The sequence below is a fragment of the Styela clava genome, chromosome 6 (genome assembly GCF_964204865.1).
Source record: "Styela clava chromosome 6, kaStyClav1.hap1.2, whole genome shotgun sequence".
Classification (NCBI taxonomy): domain Eukaryota; kingdom Metazoa; phylum Chordata; class Ascidiacea; order Stolidobranchia; family Styelidae; genus Styela; species Styela clava.
Genome location: NC_135255.1, coordinates 24030025 through 24053303, shown reverse-complemented (window position 1 = coordinate 24053303; position 23279 = coordinate 24030025). Strand labels below are relative to the sequence as shown.

The 23279-nt window shown below is 38.1% G+C and overlaps 1 protein-coding gene and 1 long non-coding RNA gene across 3 annotated transcripts; one reads left to right on the top strand and one right to left on the bottom strand.

Annotated features, from left to right (window-relative positions):
* Positions 1 to 299: 299 nt before the first annotated feature.
* Positions 300 to 10746, bottom strand: LOC120331452 (uncharacterized). 2 transcript variants are annotated; one of them, XM_078113596.1, is made up of 9 exons: positions 10589 to 10746; positions 9871 to 9920; positions 9187 to 9348; positions 8310 to 8373; positions 6586 to 6693; positions 6073 to 6156; positions 5468 to 5599; positions 5023 to 5130; positions 300 to 4578 (listed from the first exon to the last, which is right to left on the bottom strand). In XM_078113596.1, exons 1-9 carry the CDS (start codon positions 10637 to 10639, stop codon positions 2656 to 2658), a joined length of 2682 nt encoding a protein of 893 aa, XP_077969722.1. In that variant the 5' UTR covers positions 10640 to 10746; the 3' UTR covers positions 300 to 2655. The 2 variants fall into 2 exon arrangements, with proteins under 2 accessions (XP_077969722.1, XP_077969723.1); XM_078113597.1 differs by lacking the exon at positions 10589 to 10746 and adding an exon at positions 10372 to 10463.
* Positions 10747 to 20886: 10140 nt separating this feature from the next.
* LOC120347587 (uncharacterized) lies at positions 20887 to 22786 on the top strand. The gene is made up of 2 exons (XR_013476737.1): positions 20887 to 21536; positions 22631 to 22786. It is a non-coding gene; the product is annotated as an uncharacterized LOC120347587 (long non-coding RNA).
* The last annotated feature ends 493 nt before the right edge of the window (positions 22787 to 23279 follow it).

The following is a 23279-nucleotide window of genomic DNA, read 5'->3' as shown; positions in this document are numbered from 1 at the left end:
GCTACGGCTTCCTCCACCACCAAGTCCATAAATATGAAACGAATAACTGGCTAACTAAACCGATACCCAACATAGACTGATAACCGGACTCTCTCTGTAGTCTGCTATATGTTTAGGCCGTCTTATCGGCTTCTCCCCCCCGAAACATAAATATTTAATGAATAAATTCTATCCTATTATACCGTAGCTATCCGAGTGAAAAGGGTGTCATAGACTGCGACATTCCAAGCGCGCTTTTCCCAAATCCCATCACTGGCATTAACCCCTTCCTATCAGAACAATTACCGGTAGGTGACAGCTTAGGTACATTGGTTTATTCAAGTAATACTGGACATTGGTCTGTGCAACGTTAGATACGAAATGCAATATAAACAAAAAACAATCAAGATGCAAACTGGTATCAATCGGCACATGTGAAACAATAAATCAATTGCCTTATGAGAATTGCTGTTGGGGTGGGGAAATTCCCTCTGTATTATATAGTTGTATGGCGTTTCCATGCATTCTCTTCTACAAATTGCACACATCAAAACAATATAATAAATAACATGATTATGCTTTTAGCAGGTGGTTCCAATTTCTCTACATTGCGAAGAAATAACAACCCCCCTTAATGCTAAAATGGGCTCAACGATCAGATTCAAATTTGCAGAAAGGGAATGAAAGATCACTCATTTGGCTTCATATAACAACTTGGATTGACAAAACTAAACCAAAAATTAAAACAAAACCTGGGCACATTCATGACCAGGATGTGATGAATTAGGTGGGTGATATGTAAAACAGGGAAGATTCCTATTGAATTGTTTCAATAAATAGATATCCGTTATGTATTATTATTAAAATTTGTTTGTTTTGCTGGAGTTAATTTACAATACCACAATTGTGCGTGGCACGGGACAAGATTATTTTGAAAAAATGGCACGTATCCTCATTTGAGTTGTGCACCACTGAACTAGATAAATAATGGATGTAAACAAGCACCACAGAGAAAGCAGCTATAACATAATGACATTGTCGAATGAGTGAGTTGTTGTAAAAGAGATGACTACATCTGGAAGTTCCCCCCAATAAGATATGGAAGTACGGGGTGTCCATAAAGTCTCTCTACAATTTCAATTCCATTATGAAGTCAGTTCTCAATATATCTTAACAAGGTGGTTGTTTTTTAATCAATAATTATTTAAGTATTTTTTCTTCATTTAATACATCTGTGAGGGCCAAAACTCTTCTTGAGCGAGGGGTGGGGGTTGGAAATATTTGAACTTGTAGACCAGGGGTTCCAAAACCATGGCCCGCGGGCCAAATCCGGCCTGCATAAAGATTTAAAATGGCCCCCTGAGCTCAGATGCAATAGTGTTCAACAGATTTTGTTTGCGTTCTAGTGTGTTACGTCACTATCACAGTTTAAGCATGTGTTTATCGTAACAATTCAATTGATCATGCGAACCGGTATTAGGATTACATAGGGCAGTAATTTAGTTATCAACCACATAAGAAAGCTCAGAGATATCAAAACACAAACGAAAACTAGACTCTGTAAACAGACATTCTTGGCAACCGTCGCACACTTTCGGGCGCTACACTCATCCGGCCCTCGAACATATCCCGATTCTAATTTTGACCCGCTGCCAATAAAGTCTGGGAACCCCTGTTGTAAACAAACAGCATACATACTAGTGTCCCATTACCAGCTGACATGGGACATTCTACTTTACAATTTTCCTAGTCTTGGAGCGCCTACATTAAAAGTATGGCAGAACATATAGAATAAATGAATAGAAAAATGACTTTACCAATTCTTGTTGGAAAGTAATTTCCACAATTTTGATCAGATATAAAAGTTTTTGTGCAAAACAGTGTTTAGTGTAAAGCAAGCACCTATAGCTTCACAGCATTATTCTTTGTCAAAATGCTGGGCTTATCTGCATGACCCAGAAATGTGAAATTATGTAAGCCCCCCAATATCGATGAGAATCCCATTAATTTTCTTGCAAATAATTGTCTCTCATGCAGGGTAGTTATGGTCCCCAGCTTTTGTTTGCAAATTTGGGGACTTTTGAATATTCTGCTATTAGCGATAACACTACATATAACTTATAAGTATGTGTTATGCATTTTACTTACTATTTGCACTGGTAAATGTGCCACTATCTAGATAAATTACATTTTATAGCAATTGGAGTGTGGTTTCACAATTCAAAACTGGGGGTAGGGGACTTGAAAATTTTAAGAAGGTGGGTGACTCCTGCAACATTCGGGAACGCACGTAAAATTGAAAAAAACTGGAGCTAGTTGATTGAACAAAAAAAAGAGCAAATGAACGAGAAAGCTAAGGCAGGTTCTAAAGAGTTAACTAAAACCCTAACATGGCTGCCTGTTACTTCAATCAGAGATAAGTTCATTTACTTTTGAGCGAGTGCCCTCTCATAATCCTATATTGTTCCAGAAGCTATTGGTGCTACTGTGCTCACTTATAACTCCCCTTAGATGAGTCTCCGTTATTTACGAGCGACTCCGTTGCGATCAATTTCCTCGGAAATCACAACTCTAGAATGAAGGGCAGTGTTTATATGACGTGAGAAACGAAGTTGAATGCAGAATTAAACTCAGTGATGCATGTCCAATGACCCCTGACGATTGAACAGTAATTGATTAGACATCCATGACGTTACCAAATTCTCTTGCCTGATCGAAGCTATTTCTTCGTCGACGATTGCTTGCACCCCCACCCCGTGGTTCCTCCTGTAACTCTAGCACCTCCAGTGGTTCATGTAGCAACTCATCTGCACTCGATGAACGAAGATTTTCTTGTTGTGCAGTTGTTATTGTGACTTCACAATCAAGAGACTGTCCATGGGCTTCGAATGTTTCCACGCTATTCCCAGTTCCTTCCTTTTTAGTAAAATTCTCTGGTTTATTCATCAATTCCACATTTTCATGCATTTCAAAAGTTACTTGATTCTCGTTTTCATCGGAGTCTTGTCCTTCCTTTTCACTAATCTCATCCATTTCATTCTTTCCAGTACTGCCCGGTTCTTCATTCAGTGGTTCATCCTTTTCAGCAATTTCCTCACTTTCAGATTCCTCATCAGGAACTGAAAGCTGAATTTCAGAATTCCCTGAACTTTCAACTTGTAGGATTCCTGCAGGAATGTCAACTGTACCACTAGTTGCACCAGAGAGTTCATCAGGAACACTAGATCCACTGGACAAGAAAAGGTCATCTTGAACACTAGGTGTCACTAAAGCATCTTTTGGCGAAGTGGGGGTTGAACTTGTAGCTTCATTAAATTCTTTTTGTACGTAAGATTTCAAGTCGTCTAGTGAATTTGAACTACGAGTACATGGCATTGTTGAGGATTGTGACATCACTGTCGTTGATTGTGAGATCATTGGAAATGATTGTGACATCACAGAGTTTAGTTCCTTGGGATCAGACGAAGGGTTTTGAAGAATTGATTGAGTGGGAATTGTAACATCATACTGTACACCGAGATTTGAGGTAGGAGCACCACCAAACATATCGGGTGGGGGCGGGGCTTCACCTACAAGGAGTAATTCCCCATCATATTGTTGGTCACTAGGGGGTGGTAGATCAGGGAGGAGAGCAGATGACAGAATTGATTGTTGCATCATAATCTGATGTAGGGGGGAGTTTTCCGTTGAACTTAAAACTTGAGTGTTTTCATCGAGATTCAAAAGGTCAATTTCTTCATGCTCCACTGATTCTCTCACATCTGGTTCTCTCATATTTTCCTCATCAGATTCTCTCACTTTGCTTTTTTCTTCTTCTTCGTAATCTAATTCTCTCACATCTGGTTCTGGATCAGAATCATTGAGTAAACCCCTCTCTTCCCCAATGCCATGTTTAGGGGATTTCCCCATGCCAACTTTCGGAGCCCTCTCCCCCCCGATTTCAACCGTCAACACCAAATCGTCCTCACTATCGCCCTCATCTAATAGTGACGACTTTTCCGCTGATGAACCCTTTTCATGCGCTGGCGTTGATTTCTGTGAGCTCCGACCCGAACTAGGGGTGGAACGAATATCTTCTTTGTCGCCATCTAGCTGTTTATACGTATCCGATATATAAACGTCTTTATTCTCGCCTGTTCCTTTTTGTGACTGCTTTCTTACTGCAGTAGCAGCGTTATATGAACTTGACATTTTAGTTTTGGTATACGAAGATTTTTTATCATTGGGGAGGGGGGATTTTTTTGGCAAATTCGAGCTCTGTCGTTGATTGCTTTTTCTGTATGATACGGGATAAGCGCCATACGCAGAAGCCGCACTGTAATCGTCTGCGTCATAATCATTCCGAGCTGGTGGGTTAGATGACATTTCCCATGGAGAACTGCTACCACTTGATGTCGCCACTGTGCTAGTTGTTGATGTTGTCGCAAGTTCCCATGGCGATGAACTTTGAGCTCCGTTTGAACTTCTCGGCATGAGTTTGAATTGGGGTTCGTTACGCTTCATTGAGCTTTCATGATTGGGCATATTTTGATGATGACTTGGCGATTCTTGATAATCATACTTCACTAATCGTTTCTCCGCAATTTGACCTTTGTATACCTGTTAAAAATAATGCAAGGCTCGTTCAATAACTGAGTAAAATTCTGGAAATTGTTTGCTCAGGCTATCAGTGCGTATGTAATTTTGTTATTTGTCAGTCGTGTGAATATTGTTGTTGGTCATTTTGTTGCGCAATTTGGTCATTTTGGTCTCCAAGTTTGTTATATGTCAGTGTGTGTACAACTGGCAGAAAGTCAAATTTTGTTGCACAATAATAAAAACTATGTTAAATAAAGGATTATAATGCTGAATAACTAATTCAACCAGATTCCAATATCTGACTTGTTTTCAACAGCAGAGTCTTTCAATACTTGGAATCACTAGGAAGGGGCCACAAGACTAAGTGCAGGGGCCCATTATTTCTTTAAACCCCAGAGGGGGGGGGGACACGAGTCACAAACAGTTGGGAATCACCAGTTTAGAAAGTGTAAAAAATTAATTTACCGAGTTGAGGTGCGGATCTTTGATGAAATCCGTATCTTGTAAATTCAGATGAACATTCTCCGGCTTTTTCAAAACATTTGCAAGAAGTTCGGTCGGTACTGTCGAAGGCTGAAATAGGGAAAGAATTTATTTAGGAATTCATTTATTTATCCCAGGAAAAGAATATTTGATATAAATTAATAATGGGATTTGCATATTTATCCCAGGACAGAGGAAAACTGTTAAGACTTAATCATAGGACAGGTTTTCATACCTATTTTTTAAATAGAGTAAAGCCAAGAGGATGGCTCAATAGTTTTATCATATTTATCTCAGGATAGAGAAAAGCTGATAAGACGGCTTAACCATATGGCGAACCACGACCTCTCGTCCGGTTACCAGCACATGTCGGATGATTCTAGATCAGCTTCGTATAATAAAAAATTCATTATTAACCCACTCATACCTGGGCATGGTAGTATCTCTGTTCATTTTCAGTCTCACTGTCACTATCGTCAGCATATGGGTTAATATATTCATTATACTGAGTAAGATCCATCTGATATTCTTCCACACGATTTTGAAGTTCTCTTGGAAGCTGAAACGATCAGAGTGAGTGTGAATAATCATTCATGCAAGGGTGCAATCATGTTTATTCCGTTATATTCTATGTCACAAGGTGAGATTGATCATTTTTATGTCAATAAGTTAAACCACGTTCAAAGTTCTGGTAAGTTCCCAGATATGTTGTCACAGTGAAGTTCAAACTGAATTGTCCTGACTTATATTCAATAAAATATACAGGCAAGCGAATATGATTTTCAACCTAAATTCTATAAAACCCTCATTTGCATGAAAATATGGATTTCAGCGTATTGGTGGACTAAGATGAACAAACAACCTACCCGTCTTGAGGTCTGCCTGAAATTTATTTACGCAGCGGATCAGTGAAAAAAAAACTCAGGCAATGAAATATTGAAATGATTAGAACATAAATGTGTTGTCACGATAAAAAAAATTAATTATATCAGTCTTTGCCCCTGTTTGCATCAAAATTCAAAAGTAAGTTACCTGCTCAGCTTTTTGTTGTTTGAAATTCCCAGCGTTACATTCCAGCAATGAAACGGCAAGATTGCAATCTTTGCGAAGACGCTCCTGTGAAGATTTATAAGAGAAAAAATATTTGGTCATTTTTCATCAGAAATTTCTTATTTTTAAGGAATGTGTTAAACTTCAAAGTGAATGGATTGGAATTGCTAACCATACAGAGTGTCCTGTCCATAAAGTCTTTTTACAACTTTAATTTTGTTATGAAGTCAGTTATTGAAGTCTTCTCAATATATCTTGACCAGGTTTGTTGTTTTCTAATCAGTAATTGTTTGAGTATTTTTAGTTCATTTAATACATCTGTGAGGGCTGAAACAATATATGATATTGTTAAATTCCTGTCGCAATTTGAAAAATTTTCAAGACTTTATGGACACTGTATATATTTGATAAACCAAAAAAAGACTTTCACAATAAAACTATGATTTCTTCCGCCCATAAGGGAATTCCCCATCCTACATAGATGCCCCCACATACATTTTCTTTCTGAGTTCTCTGCAAAGCACTCCGAGTTTCTGTTAATCTGTTCGTCAATTCATGAACGTCTGTCGTCAGTTGTGACTTTTCATCTTCAAGATGATTGACCTGTGAAATATTAAATGATTTAATAGCCTGATATTTACTAAGTGATTTATCTATTGCCTGATTGCGATCTATTTTCTCCAAATTTCCACTACTTCAACGTAAATCCATCAGTCGACCCTTATTTCAAAGAGGGCAGTATTTCTACAAGAATCAAGTTCATGCATTTGAAACAAATATCTGGCAACTAATTCCATTACTGACACCAACTGGTAACCGGACGAGTAGTCCTGGTATATGAATAAACCATCTAATGAATTTCCTTTCCACCATATATTCCGAAAATCAGTCAATCAAAAGTAAAAAAGACTCATCCTTGAGCAAAGCCATGAGTGACCACCTAAAATAATAGGGCTCCATTCAAATTTCATCGCATGATGGAGGTACACAAATAAGTAGACATATTCACACGACGTAACATAAGAATACCAGTCCATGTCTGGTATGAAAATTGGTAAACAGTAATTTGTTTCAGATTGGTGTTGGAAGCCGTCACCGACCAGGGGTTATGTGAATCACCCTGTGGTGGGAACAGGAGGGGGATACTTTTGTAGATATCACTGACTTCGAACCTGTGCAGGCTATTCAGAGGTACAAAGCATTTTGCAAACACTTCGCCAATAGAAACCTTAGTTAATAAATTAGGTTGGCAATGTGAGACCAAAATAATTCCGGTTTTCAAATATAGTTGACCAAAGTTTAACAGTGGTTGATTGTGCACTCGTGATGTGCATATAAACATACTTTAATCACACCGAGTATAGCTGAGGCATTACTCATACAGACTCTCTCTTCCCAAAGTAACTTTGATCAGATATACAAAGGCTTGTTCAGAGTGGAACTCACATAAAAATACATCAATCTAAATCAGTGGTTCTCAAACAGTGGAATACGCACCACAAGGGGGCTCATATAACTTTTGAGGGGCGTGGTAACTTGACAAATTTTAAAAAGGGGGTGTGGCTTAAAAAAGATTGAGAACCGCTGATCTAAATCCTCATTCCATAACTTAACACGACATGATACCTTTTCAGCATATGACATCATCTGCGGATGCATTGTCAGCTTGCAAAGAAAAATAGATTTTGAAGTTCACAAGATTGCTTAATCGTAGGGTGGGAATGTTAATATTTTTTTCGGTGGAGTGAGAAAAGCCACTAAAACGGCCTAATCCTAAGATGATATTTTTAAATTTATGGTAAGGGATGTCTTAATCACATGGTGTAGCATGCCGATTTATCAGTTACCAGTCCATGTCAGGCTTGGGATAAGTCAGCCAGTCACTTGTTTCAGATGCATGGACTTGAAGGTGGAAGAAGTCGTAACCAACCAGTGGTTACGTGAAGCATCCTACAATGGGGAGGAGTCAAGTTACACTTAATTATCCCCACAGGATTCGAACTTGCAAACCCTTGTATGGTAATCAGCGGTGGGAACATGAGCGTTTTCCTAATGCTCAGTAAGATGTGCCACACTGTCAAGCTGCATGTCATACTGCGCTGGTGATCAAACAGAGGGGGTTAGTTGATTAATTATTTGTTTCAGAGCAGGAGAGAAGTTCATCAAGTTTTCTATGATTTGCCAAGTTTCAGAGATTTATATTCAACAGGATATCTCACCTTCAGAACTCTTTGTTCCAATTCATAGTTGATGGACTGGAGTTCAGAGTAACTCTGTTGCATTCTGAAAATAAAGATAGTACAAATAAACCCTTTTCACTCATTTTGCTGAATTCTTGTCGTCGGGTAAACATTTATTTTTATTATCTATGAGCTAAGCCAGCAGTTCCCAACCGTTTATGGCCGTGGCCCCTACCAAAGGTTTTTAGCACTCATGGACCCCCTGCTCACCATTCCAGTGGTATTTCTCGTACGAAAATATGAAGAGAACGTAGAATTTTATTATAGGGGAAAAGTATACGAACGAAATTCCTTTAAGATAAATTTTGAGCCTGTCAATGTGGCTTCTCTCCAACTGCTCTGTAGCCCCATTGGGGGAACCCTTATTTCATCCCAAATTTTGCTGTTTTAATTCAATGTGAGGGGAACACTTTTTTTGAAAATCGCGGTACCCTTTAGTCATAACATGCTTGTTTGTCTCAGTTTTAAAAATAATTTCAAATTTTAAACAGAGATAATAATAATTTGAAGGGAACACTAGATGGTTCGGGGTCGAATTAAAATTTAATGTATCTTTGGATCCAGCTTCATTATAGTGAGGTGGGCTTGAGCTCTATCGGGCTCTGTAACTCCATCCGCCCCACCCTGGCTGTTACCATACCCCCTCTGAAAAAATAAAAATACTCTATGCAGAGATATAGGCTTTTTTTACTATATCTGGAAAAAATGGAAATATCCTACACAAAGACAAATTTTGAGGTCTGTGTTACTATATGTGGTAACCAGACAAAAATTATAACATTTTATTCTTTTATCACAATTCCCCCCTCTGTACCCCCCTAAAAATATAACAATATACACAAAGACAAAATCTCACAATTTCAAGGCTTGTGTTGTTCTGTTCAGTTTATCCTGAACCACATCAAGTTGAGTCGCAAAATATTCGCGACTTTGTTCGAATTCCACTTCCATCGTTTCCAGTCTTCGGACAGAGGTCGTTAATTTTTCACGAAGTTCCGAGTTTTCTGCTTCCAGAGCTCTGAAGAAAAAAAGATAAATTGTTCAAAACTGAGTCTTATAAACAAGTAATTTAAAATGATTCGATACATGTCACATAAACAAAATTTGATTCATATTCACATTGAACATTCTATTTCAAAATTTGATTTGAAAGAAATTTATTTAAAATCCGGTAAAATGATGATTGCTATTTTCCGCTCGGTTACATTGAAATCAAATTAACTGAAGAACTAGGATTTTCAAACGCTCTGCCTGCCAGGGAGGCTACAAGCCTACGAAAGCCTTCACCAGGTAATTAGTTAAATGTCTTGATTGTAATATTCTTTACTTGCTTTTCTTACGTTTTATACTTGATCAAAAACTGTGTGATTTCTATAAAACAGCAGGAGCTGAATGGCCTTGAAAATTTCTGGAAGGGGGCACTAATCAGGATAGTTTGAGAACCACTGGACTGGACATTTGGAATTTAGTTGACAACATCAGCTAGCAACGAAGCTAATAAGAATTCAGTCCACATCAGCACAAACGCAATCATACTCACACGATTGTCTTGGGCCCATTATACGGTGATTGCTTGGTTGCTAGATATTCCTGTAATAGAGGAATATAATAAAGATTGGCTCATTCAAATAACAAGCAAAAAGAGTTTTTGAACACCTAGATTAGCGGTTTTCAATCTGGGTTCCTTGAGTTTACATTCAGATTTGAAAGTCTACACTATATTGTTTAAATGTAATCAAATACCTACTATGGTTTCCACTATTATTAAACTTGCTACACGAAGATTTTAGATTGCACAGTACTGGCTTCAGTGGCTTGTCATTTTGTCTTGGAAAAGAGGGGTTTGCATTCACTCTTATAATTGATGTCTTTTAATGAAGGGGCTATTCATGAAATTAGTGAACTGTGTCGTACTGCAGTACTGTATAATAGAGGCCAGACTTTTTCCGCCATGTAAAACTCCGATAGCCTAATTTTTTAAACATCATTTATAGTTTTAGCAAAGTTCCAGAATTTATGTGTTGGTCTTACTGTGAATTACCTATTCTATAGTTCTTTATATCACAGCATCATGGCGTCACCATATTAATCAATCAATCAATCCTTTTATTTTGGCACTCTGACGTAAAACAGAACAACACAAAAAGTAAACAGACAGCAAATGATTTTGAATACTTGAATGCTGTAAATTCATTATTATCTCTGAGAGAGATCTTATTATCATTATATTCATTCAATTATCTGAATGTTTTACTCACTGATGCTTTTCTATAAGGTCTGTTCACTCGTCTGCCATCTGGAGTTGCCATATTTCAGTATTTTCAAGCTTACATATAGACAGACAGTTAAACTGGAAAACTCAGTTATCGCGGCAAATTTCCACACGAAATATGTATCCGAATGTCATAGTGAAAAATACCGAACTTTGACCCTATAAAAAATATTGGACACGTTAGTGGACATAACGATAGTTTTGTTATTATGTTTTTGGACACGTAGTGGACATAACGGACGCATGATCAGGTGCTATCGAACGTCGGCGTGAGGCCGGATTCTGAAAATCGTTGCTCAAAATTAGTAAGTTTTTTGAGGTTACCTGTGATGTTAAAGGTACGGTAAACCGTACTGCCTTACGGACTTTCATACGAACCATCGGAGCGTGACGGCTGCTGGCAGACACTGTTTTTACCTCACTCCTGGGGGACGCGGCGGTTTCGCTTTTCATTCGCGAGTTTGGGCTGTTGCTTGGTTGAGGGCCAATGTTGCACCTGGAGTGTACTGGATCAGGTGGAACTCGTAATATCTTTTTCAAAGGTATAAAATACGGTACCGTACAATATATACTATGCTGACTATATTAGATAGGATGTCCGGCTACCAGTACTGCAGTACCGGTACCTGGTAGCACTGAAGTCCGGTACCTGCCATACAGTTCTTCAAGTTGTGTTAATGCCACTGCTTACTACCGCGTTTCTCTTGTTTTTCGTTCCTCACAATTGTCTTCCTTGTCTCACAATTGTTGTCTCACGCTGGTCTGGCGTGTTTCAATCTTGTATTTTTTTCACACTTGACCTGCCCTCACATTTGGACCGTTTATTAGAAAGCGGTCTTGCTTATCACAAACTTGACTTGTTATCCTACACTATCTCAAACTTGTCCAGATGGCTTCACATTTTAATTACTTGTACTGAATATGTCCTGTTCTACTCAAACTTGCTTTGATTGTCTCTCAATTGGCCTAAATGTCTCACACCTATTCTACTTTTATTTAAATGTCCTGCTTGTCCCACAATTATCCTGCTTGTTCTCAACATGTCCAAACCGTCCTAGACTTGTTCCAAACTTGTTTGACTTGGTTCACTTGCCATTTACTTCTCTCGTTTGTCTCACCCATTACGTGATTGCTGCACTCCTGTCCCAATTGACTAAAATTTGTCCAAATTGTTCCACAACTGTCTTGCTTTTGTCGCATTTTTCAGTTTGTCACGCAATTTTCCTGCTAAACTGAAACTTCTCGTGTCTCACAATTATTTGTCCTGTGTGTCGCACACTTTTTCTACTTGCCCCTCTCTTTTTCTACTAGTTCGACGAATTTGATTATCAGAAAGTACCTGCTCTTCAATTTCTCACTATATGAATTTCTGTCGTTCAATCCCACTTAGGCAATTTAATTCCAAAAATAAATACCGTTGGCACATACATGTCCCAAAATAGAAAAAAATCTGCATCGTTCCTAAAACAAATTTTAACTTCCGCGTGTTTCATAAATCGGTATTTAAAGATAAGATTGTCTGATGGTATTGCCGTGTAGTATTAATTGATTGCCACTGATGTCGAGGAAGAGTTTTGATATCATCCTTACCCACATTTCTCAACGACGTTCTTGAATCAAATCGTTTGAACAGTGAAGCTCCAATTTGCTTTCACTTTCAAGCTCCAAAAGACTTCCAATTAAGTTCCTTTATTCAATTTGCGCTTGCGTTAAATAAATACTAAACACGGGAGAAGTCGATCGGGAAGACGCAATCATATAGCGAACAGCAGCTTTCATCCGCTTATGAGTTTCGTTATATCGTAGTCGAACTGTGCGAAGTTTGTCGGGAATATTGACTTCAACGGGATGAACATCATTAACATCAATATCTCACACACCATGCGCATTATGAGGTTAGGATGCGAATTGAGTGTTTATTGCTAAATTGAATAAAAAGAACAAAAAACTAAGAAGTTGAAGAACTAAATAATAGCCAATGTGGCGTGGACTTTACGCTGCAGTACTATAGTACTCTGAGGTAGATTTCTCGCTATGGTATCGCATCCCAAACACAGGTTATCCCTTGGTAGGCGGCATTCGGCTGTAGACCTCACGCTATGGTGTCATAACCTAACCTCAGGCTGTCCATCTTAGGCATGTGATTCTATCATGCACTATTACAGCCTTTTACGTGTTTGCTATATATAATATCAGTTTAAATATCAATTGGTTGAGTCTGCTATCGTCTAACGAACCAAACTATGCATTTTCTAACAACAAATCAGTAAGAAGTTGTTTGTTGCACGTGGAGATTTTCTTCGATTCTGTCAACTCAAATTTTGTGCATTTGTGCTGGCTCCACAGAATATATTTTTTTTGTGATCATTTTTTTTATGTTTACTTTAAGAATAAATCATCATTATTAATTCTTATATACATCTCTCACTATATATTTCAGTATAAGTCATACACTTGTCCTGCTTGACTCACACTTGTCCTGTTTGACTCATACTTTTCCAGCTTGTTTCACAATTGTATTGCTTTTCACACACTTGCACTGACTCAAACCGGCCTTGATTGACCTAAACTTTCCCTGTTGTCCAACACTTGTCCAGATTGTCCCACACATGCCTGGCTTGTCTCACAAATGTTCGGCATTTCCCTCATTTTTCAGATGTCCCACACTTGTTCTGAATGTCACACAGATATCCCCCTAGAGTTATGCTTGTTTCGCACTTTTCCACTCGTCGCACACTTTTCCTGCCCGCCGCACACTTGTACGTCTCTCCCAAACCTGTATAGCTTATTTCACAGTTATTTTGCAATTTTCTTGTTTGTATCTTACTTGTCTTGCTTGTGCCACACCTGTCCTGTTTGTCCACTTTTCCTGCTTAACTTAAAAATGTTCTGTTTGCCCAATACTTGCGTCCTTGTCCCCACACCTGTTCTGTTTGTCTCACACTTGTCCAGCTTGTTTCACACCTTACTTGTTTGTCCTATATATGTTTTGTTTCAAATAAACTCGCTATGATAGTATGTTAATTGGCATGATTGTCTCTCACCTATTTCTTTTAACTCAATTGATCTATTTGTCTCACACATGTCCTGCTTGTTATAAACATGTCCTCGCTGTCCTTGTTTTACCGATGTTCAGCTTGTCTCACTTGTCACTTACTTGTGTTGTTTGACTCCTCCTTTATTTGATTGCTTTACTCTTGTCTGAATGTCTCACATTTGTCCTAATTGTCTCACATTCGTCCCAATTGTGCTACACTTGTCCTGCTCGTCCGCAACTATTCATCTTGACCCAAACTGTACAGTTTGTCCAGCTTTTTTCACTCTTCTCTAACTTGCTGTTTTGTCACACACTTGTTCATCTTGTCTCGCATTTTTCTTGTTTGTTTTGTATATGTTCTGTTTGTCTGAAATTTGCTGTAATTGTCTCGTAATTGGCCTGATTGGCTCACACCTATTCTTCTTTCTTCTCAAATGTTTTGTCTGTCTCACGCATGTCCTGCCTGTTCCAAACTTGTCTTTGTTGTCCTCCAATTGTCTCACATTTGTCCGGCTTGTCTCATGTTCGTCTTTTGTGTCGCTCACTTGTCTTGTTTGTCTCATTCTTTTTCATTATCTTTCGCTTATCCTGATTGTCTCGCATTTGTCTTGCTTATCTCACTTTTATTCTAATTGTGCTAGATTTATGCTGCTCGTCCGCAATCGTCCTTTTTTCACACATCTCCCGTTATTCCCACATTTGTCCTGCTTGTCCAACACTTGTGCAGTTTGTCACACACTTGCCCAGCTTATCTCACGCCTCTCTTCTCACAAACTTGTCCTGTTTTTCAAATACTTGTTCCTTTAGTCTCGCACTTTTTTTTCTGGCCCGAACTTGGCTAACATGACTCGAACCTGTCTTGCTTATCGCGCACTTGTATTAATTTTACCACAGTGGTCCTGCGTGTCTCATACTTTTTCTGTTTGTCCAACAATCTGTCTCATTATTGTCCTGTCTGTCACTACACTTGTTCCTGGTGTTCAACAATTTCCCCATTTGAACCACAATTGTCCAGATTGTCTTACATTTATATCGCATTGTACAAACTTGTCGTATACTTGCTCTGCTTTCCCTCCTTTGTCCTGTTTCTCTCACAGTTTTCTTGCTTACAATTGTCTTTTTTTCTCACACTTTTCTAGTTTGTTCCACACTTGTCTAGTTGTTTTTATGATTGTCTTGCTTGTCAACCATCTGTCCAGCTTGACTCAAACATGTCAGACTTGTCTTGCTTGAAGACTTGTCCTGCTTTTATGACTTTTGGTTTTGCGTGTCCAACTTTTTAATGTGACCCTCACTTGTTTTGGTTGTCTCACATTTTAACCACTTGGTATCTTGTTCGGTTAGAATCAAGCTTGTCTCACACATGACCTGCTTGTCTTCTTTTGTCTTGTTTGTGTCAGACTTGTCTCGCTTAACTATTGTCATGTTTTTCTCACATTCGTATCACACTTTCTCTACATGTAACACGATTGTCCCCTGTTTCAACACTTGTTCTGCTTGACACAAACTTTTGTCCAACCGTCCTACACTTGTCTTACATTTAATCTGCTTATCCTTGACTAGTACCGCATGGGTCACTCTTGTTCTCTTTGTCGCACATTTTTTCTACCTGTCCCACATTTGTCCTGCTTCACTCAAACTTATCTTGTAACGCACTTTTCATGTATGTCGCACACTTGTCTCACATTTGTACTTATTGTGCTACATTTATCCAGCTCGTCCGCACCTATCCTTTTTGTTACACACGGATCATGCTATTCTTTTACTTGTCGCTCACTTGCACAGTTTGTCAAGCTTGTCTCACAATTCTCTTGATTGTCCTAAACATCACCTGTTTAACTCAAACTTGCTATGATTGCCTCGCAATTGCTCTGACTGTCTCTCACCTATTCCGCTTTTCTCTCAATTGTCCTGTATGTCTCACATTTGTCCCACTTGGTCCAATTTTGTCTTTGTTTTTCTACACTTATTCATCTTGTTACTCACTTGTCCTGTTTGTCTCGTTGTTTCCATAATTGTCACTCTCTTATCCAGCTTGTCAAGAATACTCTTTCTTTTTCTAAACAGGTCCTGTTTGGCTCAAACTTGTCTCGCACTGCTTGTACCATTTGTTCCAGACTTGTTCTGATCGACTCAAATTTCTGCTTCTTGTCATTCTTGTCTCACGCTTGCCTCGTGTGTCCCACACATGTTCTTCTTCACTCAAACTAGTTTTGTCTCATATTTGTGAAGCTTGTTTTAAATTTGCTTCGCTTTTCAAACGCTTGGCGGCATAACTCAGACTTGTCTCGCTTGTTTCATACTCGTCCTGCTTGCCTCACCATTGTCCTGCTTCTCTTCCTGTTTGTCATACGCTTGTCCTGTTTGTCTCGTTGTCCTGTATGTTCCAGACATGTATGTTTCACATTTGTCTCCCCAGTAACAAATTTGTTATGTTTGTCCAACATTTGTCTCTTTTTTGTCCAGCTTGCCTCACGCTGAGTTGTTTATGGACTCGGTTGTCCTAAACATTTTCTGTTTGTCGCGTACTAGTCCTGCTTGACTCGTACTTTCAGTGTTTGTATGACATTTATCCTGCTCGTGGCAGATTTTTTTTTGTCTAGTCCAGTGATTCCCAAAGTGGGCGATATCGCCCCCCGGTGGGCGAAAACGATACAGAGGGGGGCGAAAAAGTCGAAGGGGGCGACAGGGTGGCGATTTCGCGAAACCCGTTTTTGTTCGGCGCATCGTGCACTTGGTTACTGTACTCTGCGTGCTTTCATAGGTTTGAATTACGTGGCGATTATCACAAGCGAAAGGATTGCTGGACTCGTCTTCGCAGTAAGGTACGGCAGTTTGCGTATCCCAGTGGTCGGCACAATACGGCCGGAGTAAAATAACCTGACCCGGGATGCTTCACTGAATGGACCTTTCCCCGACCTTTGACCCCGGAAATGCTTCTTATACTTTACCATTTTAAAATTTTCAGTGCTTATTCTAAGAGTGGTTTCGCCACTTGTTGCCTGTAAAATAGGGTATTTGTTTCAAACTATCATTCTAATTCATACCATTCAACAATTTTTTTTTTAAAAGTACCGGTAAAGAATTTTATCACAGCTATTTCTATACTAATTTTTGATTACTGTAATTAAACTGAAACTTTTAGGAAGACAAAGTGATCATTGACTTATTCGATTTATATTTGAATTTCCGAAAAAACAACTAAAACTAACGAATATAATTCAAAAACGCGAAAATGAGGTGATGTTCACGACGGCGCCTGAAAATCTGTCTGAGTGAGAAATGTGTCTGAGCGGATGCGAAAGGGGGCATTGTTACGTTTATTTTTGCATCTTGCTGATTGGCCAATGTCACGAAGTAAACAAGGAAGTCTATGCCCGGGGAAACACCCAAGCGGCGGTTTTGACGAAGAATTAATTTTATTTATAATCTACGCTCGAGCAGTAAATTACATTTTTTACGTAACATAATTTATCGTGAGACACGTTTAGACTGAATTTCATTATATCCTGAAAATTCTACTGAACAGCTACTCATTTAACGAGCCTACAATTTAATTATAATTAGACAAATGGAAACACGTAGAAAAGTTGATGTTGAGTGCAGGGGTTCAATAGCACAGTAAATATTCGAATATATTGCAATGCAATGAGGAAATTAAATTCATATTCTATTCAAGAGATTCGTTCACCGCTTAATTTTTGTAAGAATGTATCTTCTTTAAAAAATTCTTCATCAAAATTTCACAAACCATGCGAAAATATTCTCTTCGATGTTTGAAAGTACAGATTTGTGCGAACAATTATTTTCGAAAATGAACATTACAAAGAACTAGGATTAGTGATGCCCATTTAGAAAATGTTCCAATCTTGTCGTCGTAAGTCTATCAAGCGTAATACGGCCAACAAGACAGTGTCACAATAAATGTCATTGTAATAATTTTTCAATAGGACGACTGAGTTGAGATCACGAATTGTCGCAGTTTTTGCACGCTGTTCCGTTTTTTTAAACTTTTTAAAAAAATATATGCGACCCGTAAAAGACCAGCAACCCTAAATTTTGTCCCGCGAGCGACATAGAGTGTGCCGACCCATGGGCCGTAGCCGTTAGTTGGTCACGACTTCTTCCACATCCGAGTGCACGAATCCCAAACAATTGGCTGATTAATTCTATGGACTGGTGATCGGACTGGATGACGTGGTAGGATGAGGAATCGGGGATGAATTTTACCAAAGGCCGTTATATATCATGTATTTTGGTGCAGGTCATCAGGCTGTAGGGACGAACGAGATGTACGAAAATAATTAATATAAGTTTAGAAAGAGTAACTTTGTTTTCATTATTTTAATGATGAAATGATGTGTATTTAAGGAGTTAAATGCTATAGGGCAAGAGTACACGGCGGTTTTTGAGAAGGTAAAACCCTGGATTGTTTCATTTCCGAATTCTTATATGGTGAAAGGGGATTTTCTGCCGTGCTACTATTGCTACCAAAACAACGAAATCGCCTTTCCATCAGTAAACGGGGTAATTTTAGATATAATAATAAACTCGCTGACGAACACCAAGCTCATGCATCTCATTAAAAAACACTACAAACTATGAGTTGTCTTCTTATTTGGCTTTCCTGGCTTTACATTTTTTGTAGTGCTGGGGGGCGATGAAGTTGTATAAACTACTTTAGGGGGGCGATAGTACAAAAAGTTTGGGAACCACTGGTCTAGTCTATTATAGTCTTATCTTATTTTTTTCAAACGTTTTCTGTTTGTCACACACTTGTCAGGGTTTGTTTCAAAATTTTCTTCTTTGTCACAAACTTGCCATATTTAACTCAAAATTTTCTCATCTTTGCAAGATGTGATCACAGAGGCACGGCAGCACATTTTAAAGTAACTGGTTTAGTGGTTTAAGAAAAAATTTTTTTTTTACCAAAAACAACAACATAATAACATAAGAGCGTGATGCTCAAATATGTGAACTCGATGCCTAAAACGTACTGATATCCTCACTACTAGCGCAAACGCGAGCTTTCTAGCTCTCATCGCACACAGAAAAAGGAATGCCATGGCATAGATGACAATTGATGACAGTTGGCACAATTGCCAACAGAAATTATTTGAATCAAATAAAAGTAATAACCTTCTAGGGAAAATTACAATCTTTGCTGGCAATTTCAAAGCAATTGGTCTAGTAACTAAAAAAATCGATATTTTATAACGATAAGAAAAAATCCAACAGGAGAAAGTTCATAACAACAACATGATAATAACAAGAGAATATGAAGACACGGATGGCAGAATAAATTATTTTATCACCAATTTCAAAGGGAAATTGGTTGAATAAACTTGAATACATAAAAGAAATGACCTTCCGGCAAAAAATTCAATCATTAACCACTGAAAATTTTGAAGAAATTGTTCTAGTAATTAAAGGGAAAGGCGATTTTTCATAACGACAAGAGTGAAATTATAACATGAAGAGCAACAACAACAACATACCAAAATGAATCCTGGGCCCATTCCATGTTCAATAATAACGAAAGGACTATAGGTAAAAAGAGATGATGCTGATGAATCTTAGGTATAAAGATTATTACCCTATATATTTAAGTTCGATTCCCGCTTCATTGTTTTGACACGCGTTATGGAATGTGACTTCAATCTGGATTCCTTCAGACGATAATAAGCACACAGTGTCGATGCTAATCGTTGTTGTATATTTATGTGAAAGATGCACAATCAAAAATTTCAAAAACAGATAAAATTGAAACACACTTAACTCTAAATCAGAAGTGAATCGAAACACAACACACTTAACTCTTAACAGAAGTGAATCAAAACACGATATTATGCAGCCCTATCGGCATCGGAAGGCGTGCACTTGTGATATTCCCTGTCCGAGTCCATTTCACCTTGGTTGGCTTTTATATTGGATGCATTGCTGTTTTATTCATTATATTTAATCTTAATCATGTTTCGGTGGGTGTGCAGAACGTGTTATATTGATGAAGTGTATATTTTTAAACATTAAAAAATGTAATTGAAACTGATTAGCTATTTTGGGGATTAAACATTGTAGATACTGAGAATTACATTCGTTTTTGGAATGTTTAGTTTTCAGGACTGGTGGATATAGTAAAGTTGCGAAATTGCGTATGTCCCCAAGTCATAGACACATTTCTGTCTAAGTCACAGTGCGCCATTATGACGTCACTTAACTGCGTCATACAAATTATCTTAAATCCGGCTACAATCAAAAAATTGAACCATGGCAAATTATTGACTCTCAATGGCTTAACAATATCATTAAGAAGTTTTTTTACGTTTTTCTCAAAACTGCTAAAAATAACTTACGCAATTCGGTTATTAGCGTGACGATATGGTTTTGGCCAGTTTTCGTCTATTTTACTACCCAGTGCGCCGCATATGGATGTATATGCGACACTTTGTGGGTATTCAAATAAAATTGTATTCGAGTTGTATTTTTAGAGCCTGATGTGGATCTCGTTCTTGAAAAAAATTGGTTTTTCATGCGATTGCACAATAGATATAAGTGGAAACAATTGTTTTTGCCTGGTATTATAAAAATGCAATAACCTCCACGGGGAAGATTTCACCTAAGTCTTCGGTATAGGACGAAGAGAAGTTTAGTTGATACTGCCGTAGTCTGTGTATCAGGTTGGGGTTAGGCCATAACTTTATTCCGACTTTTCTTATTTTAGTTCTATTACGAGTTCGGGTACTGTGTGTGTTACCCAGGTGAATATACCCTTCAGTCCCTTTACACAACTTGATGTAAAGAAGGCGAACAATATTAGTTACCTCCATATTGGAACATACACTCCTGGAGCGCCCTTGAGGACTATTTATATGTAGGCTATATCTCGGGTAGGCGGCCACTACGGCGCCAGGCCACGCAAAATACTTACGGCGATAAAATATATAGGCAAATGGGGAATCGATCCCGATAAGCCATCTTGGCTGATGTTCTGTGGTCGTTTTTGTTCGCTTTTGACTGACACGTTGGCCATATTATTAATTAACCACGACTTACGCATATTCATATAGCTGCCAAAACTAGACCATATAGTGGGTATATTAGCGTTTGATATATAATGAGAAACGAATCAAGAACATGCGAATATGCAGAAAAAATAGAGAAATGCATTGCGCGCATCGGAAAAGTTGGAAGCATATCGTCAAAACGAGAGAGGCTTCTAATGATCCCGCGAAAACGAGAGAGAAGCACACTCTATATTTATATATTTCTGTGAATTCAAATCGTAACAGTGAACAAGAGAGCTATGCTCAAATATATGGACACGTAGCTTCACCTAGTGGCAAATTTGGATGACGTCATAGCACACAAAAAATGGATCCCATGCAGCTAACCGGAATATTTAAAATAAATAAAAGTAATAGCCTTCTAGCGAAAAATATAATCTTCACTCACTGAAAATTTCAAAACAAAAGGTCCAGTAATCAATGAGAAAAGTGATTTTTTTATAACGATACCAAGAAGAATACAAACAAGAATAAAATATAGAACGGTCAGAAATGCGATTAGAAGCCCAATTTTTTCACGCATGGCTGCGTATGCTCTAGTCTCGTCCATTGAGCTATATATAACTAGAGAGCGCATAGGAGCAAAAATTTTGTGCCGAATTGAAGGTCGCGGCGGCCATCTTGGTACGCGCGATTTTCTGCTTGCGGATGCAGTGAGTAGGTTGGATTTGCTGTGTCAGTGGTACAAAATGTAAGATAATTTGAGGAAATTCATCGTTCTGCGCGTTGTAGTGGATTTTCACGCTATTGTTGGTGGTTTAGCCATTAACTTGGAAACGGATAACACAAAACGTGTATGCACATGAGTTGAAGAATCAAGTTTTGAAAGTCAGGTGGATACTGTGCCGTACCGGTAGAATTTATATATGTGATTCGGTATAGATACCGGTAGTAATACCATGACACCTAATATACGGAAGCATGTTCTGTAAATTAAGTCGGCTGAAATGCACGGTTTTGTCCGATTGCTGACATACCGGAACAGGTACCGTATTATTCGCTAACTAGGTTGTGGTTTATTCTGATGTGTTTATACATAATGCAATGGCAGTCTAGGTCTGAATCAATGAACAAGCTCAAATTGGAATCTGTTGAATAGATATTATTTGTTATGACTAATTTTGCTTTTCATTTAAAAATAAATTTTACCAGAGAAACAACATTCACCCATGTAAAAGCGAAATACCAGTAAGTCATCTAGCAAGCAATCCGAACCTAGTAAGCCATCTCCCTCCAAATTTGAATTATTAGATGGTTCTTGTTGTGTAGTATTCTCTTTATCAAGCCTACAGTATCAAATGATTCGAAGTTTTCAGAGGAAAAGATTGTTATTGTCGCTAGAAGGCTATTACTTTTACTTGAACAGGAAAAATACGACAGAGACTTATCCCAATTTAGGCTTTCCGTATCAAAATATGTTGATAACAAAAATTCAGTTTCGATATCATATTCATGATTATATCGCATAAAATCAAGTAGTTGTGAGCATAACACTACTGCTTTGAAAATCATTATCCCTTTCGTCTCTGCTTACATATGTGGACATGGGTTTTCTATACATGTTCAAATTAATACGAAAACAAGGAACAAACTTGGTGTGCAAGATCACAAGAGATAAATAAGTACATGTACTCTATTTTTGTTGAGTGGCAGTGGCAGCTAATTTAAATGTCGTCTGAATAGCACTATGCTATGTTATTCTAATGTTTTTTTTCCGGTTTGAAAATTTTGCGGGTTTGCAGATACTTCAGAGCAGCATAGGCCCCCAGCGGATAGAGGTTGAGAACCACTGGTTTAGTCATCTTGCACTTTGAAGTTTTATCAGTAGCCCATAATATTGCTATATACGGCATTATTTTTTACTACCTAATACCTTTTGCATTATGTTTGAAAAAATCTTAAACACCTGTATCGTTTTACATTTCAGTTCACCACTTCACGCAAGACCCAAGCTTGTCGTACTTCACCGTTGAAGCTGATATTCCAAATGAAGTTGAGACTTGTGAACAGAAATATATTTCCCCTATCATCCATGACTATTCTTACAGCTGCGGTACAAGTCTTCACAGGTTTTTTGAAAGATTGGAAATAAAAACAGAACAACTGAAGACTGTCGGTAAAAAGCTGAAAGTCCCCAAGCAAAAGTCAGAGCGACTGTAGATAATACTTCAAAACAACAGTGTTATAAAATCAATACAAGAAAAAAATTTAATCACCACTAGAAGTGAAGAACTTCTAGGCTGCAGTCCTGCTATTTTTAAGCGAATCCTTGATGAGCCCACCCACATAAAAATACCTTCCTAAATTGAAAGCATTTGCCTATAATTTTAACTTTTATTCTGCTAATTCCTACCTATTTGTAAGGCATACATTTAATCTGGCTTATATCCTCCCATGTCAAATTTGGCAATTTAATTCCGAAATTTCAGCAAAGCCTGGGTTTACTTAGCTTAGTATGCCATATTCGCTTATTTCCCTTTTTACACGTACCTATAAATTTCAATTTCGCATATTTTTGGTATGCCATATTCGCTTATTTCTCTTTTTACACGTCCCTATGAATTTCAATTTTGCAT

Excerpts from the sequence above, each read along its gene's own strand:
- LOC120331452 (XM_078113596.1), bottom strand. The coding sequence starts at position 10,639 with ATGGCAACTCCAGATGGCAGACGAGTGAACAGACCTTATAGAAAAGCA. Across the intron at positions 9,921-10,588 it reads GACCTTATAGAAAAGCATCA|GAATATCTAGCAACCAAGCA; the intron begins GTGAGTAAAACA and ends CCTCTATTACAG. Across the intron at positions 6,157-6,585 it reads AGAGAACTCAGAAAGAAAAT|GAGCGTCTTCGCAAAGATTG; the intron begins GTATGTGGGGGC and ends AAATCTTCACAG.